Source organism: Olea europaea, chromosome 18, assembly GCF_002742605.1.
Source record: "Olea europaea var. sylvestris chromosome 18, O_europaea_v1, whole genome shotgun sequence".
Taxonomy (NCBI): Eukaryota; Viridiplantae; Streptophyta; class Magnoliopsida; order Lamiales; family Oleaceae; genus Olea; species Olea europaea.
Genome location: NC_036254.1, coordinates 5,245,737 through 5,248,750, shown reverse-complemented (window position 1 = coordinate 5,248,750; position 3,014 = coordinate 5,245,737). Strand labels below are relative to the sequence as shown.

The following is a 3,014-nucleotide window of genomic DNA, read 5'->3' as shown; positions in this document are numbered from 1 at the left end:
AGTGTTGTGGAAATTAAACGAGACATAATAATTGCCATTTCTTAACATTGTCTTATACTTTTCCCTAACAAAGATAATCTTCTCTTAAAGTTTTTCCACAATAAATCTTTCTTTTTGACCAATCATCCTTTAGTTTGGTCTTCATTACCACTTTGTTCTTGATGTATATCTTCTCTTCAAATATCGATCTTCCTTTCATGTAAAATTATTTTTGCTTTCACTGTAAATCATTTATGAGAGCATTTTAGAAGCAGCTCATTGGTACCTTGGATTTATATTTCAAGAATTAATTTAAAGGGCACTATTGCATGTACCCAGGAAAGAAAACTATGTTTCAAGTTTGATATCATTGCACTCAACTTTCTTTCTTCATGGACATGAGAGACAGCTAGACAATGAACAAATAATGAAGACTTCCTACGACAACTGACAATGTAAAATGCAACGATGCTTAAATTTTAAAACATCCTTGGAACTTCTTCTTGTAATAATGAGGCAATGACAAACCAAACATATCGTGCGTATTGGCAGGCAAATCATGCAGATGCCTTTCGTTTTCACATAATAATTCCAACTCTTCTGTGCTATTGCACCTATGCATTTCCAAATAGCTGCTCGGTACGCACATTAATAACTATTGTAATATTCGATGACAACATGTTTAGAATACTGAATTTGATGAAGTCATCCACTCCAATATTAATCATATTAATGCACTAAGAACGCTTCGCTAAATGTGGAAAAAGGGAAATACATAGATCCAACAACTTGGAAATGATGATATGGGGATAAAATGAAACATGAAGAATCATTGCACAGAAAATCCCAAATCATCATAACTTTTAAAGCTCCCCATAGTTTTAGTCAATAATTCAGGGGAAAAAAAACACCTGAGAATAGAAAGCAGTTTTAGATTCCATTACCAAAAGACCTCACAGAAAATTTCAGGATGCATCTGCCCATGCAGGAAAAAGTGGGACTTGAGGCCTCATATGTGCTGTTGAAAGCCAAGAATTCACACTACTTGTTGAACTTGTAAAGTAGTTGGACGCTGGTGGAAGGCCAATGCTTTTATCCGGGCTGCCTTCTCTCAAGTTATTCACCGGTGAAGCACTACTTGAAAAGTGACTAGCCATTTTTCCTGGTTCATCCACATCATTCTCAGTTGAGTTCATTGCCTCAATCCCAATCATGCCATTTACACCAATATAGTAAGATCCACTTCTAAAGTCATCAACTCCACCAGTTTTCTGATAGAGTGCCATTTTCCAGTCAGGCACATTGCTATTGTCCTCCTTTGAGGCATATGCAACTTCCAAATGATGGTTATGGTTTGAGGGATTGTTATCAGAGATCTTGTTACTTGAATCCATGTCCTTGTTTCGTTTAGCCATTTCCCCTGAAAGAAGGGAACTGCTTGCCATAATCCGATCTACATCATATCTTGAGATTCCAAAGTTGGTTACTGCATCAAGCCCCCGAAATTTTATAGCTGCTACATCATATGCCTCAGCAGCTTCTTCTTGAGTACCTACAATATAATTAAAATGGTTACAAGAAACAGAAATAGTTTTCTTTAAAGTTACTTGTAGAATATGAAGACTACAAACAAGAAGTTAAGCTTTAATTTGGGTAAAGACCCAAGATTTACGAATTTCAGCATGTATTCATTAGGCAGTATAGAAGAACAAAATCCTACAGGAACAACCAAAAAGGTTCACTCCACATCTGAAGATAATTTCGTAGGATTTATATGCTAAGAATCAATTTAAACCACAAAATAAAAAGGTAATTTCCGGCGTAGAGATAAAGATCAAAACTCACTAAATGTCCCTAGATAGAGGTCCTTGTTTCCAGCAGCTCGGCCAATCCGAGCTTGCCAACGTCCGTGTTGATGATGTCTGCTAAAGAAAAAAAATAAACAAAAACAAAAACTTCAATGAAGTGGAGGAAAACATCAATTTCAACTGAAGGCTTTAAGCTGAAATAAGGCAGTATATTAAGACCTTGTAACTCCTCTATAAATTGAAGCTCCTCTGGAGAAGCCACTGCTTTTCCTGTAATATATTACAGTATTCATTAGTTAAAAATAAATGGAATTGGTAAATGGGGAGAATTTGTAAACTACAGAGGGGCAAAAAGGCAACCTTCTTAAGTGAGCAACATATTCCTGTCTGGACATGTTTTTCATCTCTTCAAGTTCTTGTTGATAATTTTCCAACTGTGTTAACATCGGAGAATCATTTTTGTACCTTTTTAATAATAGATGAAGACCAATAAGCCGTGTAATATTAAACCATTACCGGAAAATTGATATGGGTTGAAGGTCCCCAGTACTTAAGTGCTGCCAAATCATAAGCCTTTGCAGCCTTTTCTTCCATATCATAGCCCCCTAAATTTGACATTCATAGATTACAAATGCATACAGAAATGTAAAACCTATGCTCATAACATACTATGTTTCGGGCAACTGTGGGATAAAAAAATGAAATGAAACCAGGAAGAAATTACCTAGATAAACTGGAAAAAGGTATTGAAGATCACAACGTTGCCCCCCAGGAATCAAAATCATTTAAAAAAATAAAATCAGATCAAAGGTAACTGACAAAATTTTGATGGCATTTGATCTACCAAATAGCATAAAAATAGATTGTGTTTTCATCACTAACTTTGCCTTCCTTTCCTTCTTGGACCTTCTTTCTTGCAACTGTTGTCCCATAGATGGGCTTCATATCTACCTGTCCATCTGTGCCTGGTGCAAGAAAGATCCATAAACCAAAATGTTTTCTCATTTAATTATCCAAGAAAACATGTTCAGAAAAAAAAAATGTAAAACTGAAAAAAAAAACATGACATATACCACAATCAAAGAGTGCACCGGTTTAAGAATGGCAGATGAAAACACAAGGAACAAGAATTAACCTCGTGACGCCTCTATACTGTGAAGTCCTTTGCCCAAATGTATCTATGGACTTCCTATGTACAATCTGCTTCTGAGAAACCTTTTCAGAATC

General features: G+C 35.7%; 1 protein-coding gene across 1 annotated transcript in view; it reads right to left on the bottom strand.

The window, feature by feature from the left end:
- Positions 1–699: 699 nt before the first annotated feature.
- LOC111366637 (AP2-like ethylene-responsive transcription factor BBM2) overlaps positions 700–3,014 on the bottom strand; it is a 10,018-nt gene continuing 7,703 nt past the window's right edge. Inside the window, exons 7-14 of the mRNA XM_022987351.1 lie at positions 2,923–3,014; positions 2,670–2,752; positions 2,512–2,520; positions 2,304–2,392; positions 2,148–2,221; positions 2,007–2,057; positions 1,825–1,901; positions 700–1,531 (exon numbers count right to left, since the gene is read on the bottom strand). Coding sequence (XP_022843119.1) covers positions 945–1,531; positions 1,825–1,901; positions 2,007–2,057; positions 2,148–2,221; positions 2,304–2,392; positions 2,512–2,520; positions 2,670–2,752; positions 2,923–3,014 — 1,062 coding nt within the window. The 3' untranslated portion in view covers positions 700–944. The remainder of the gene's footprint in view (positions 1,532–1,824; positions 1,902–2,006; positions 2,058–2,147; positions 2,222–2,303; positions 2,393–2,511; positions 2,521–2,669; positions 2,753–2,922) is intronic.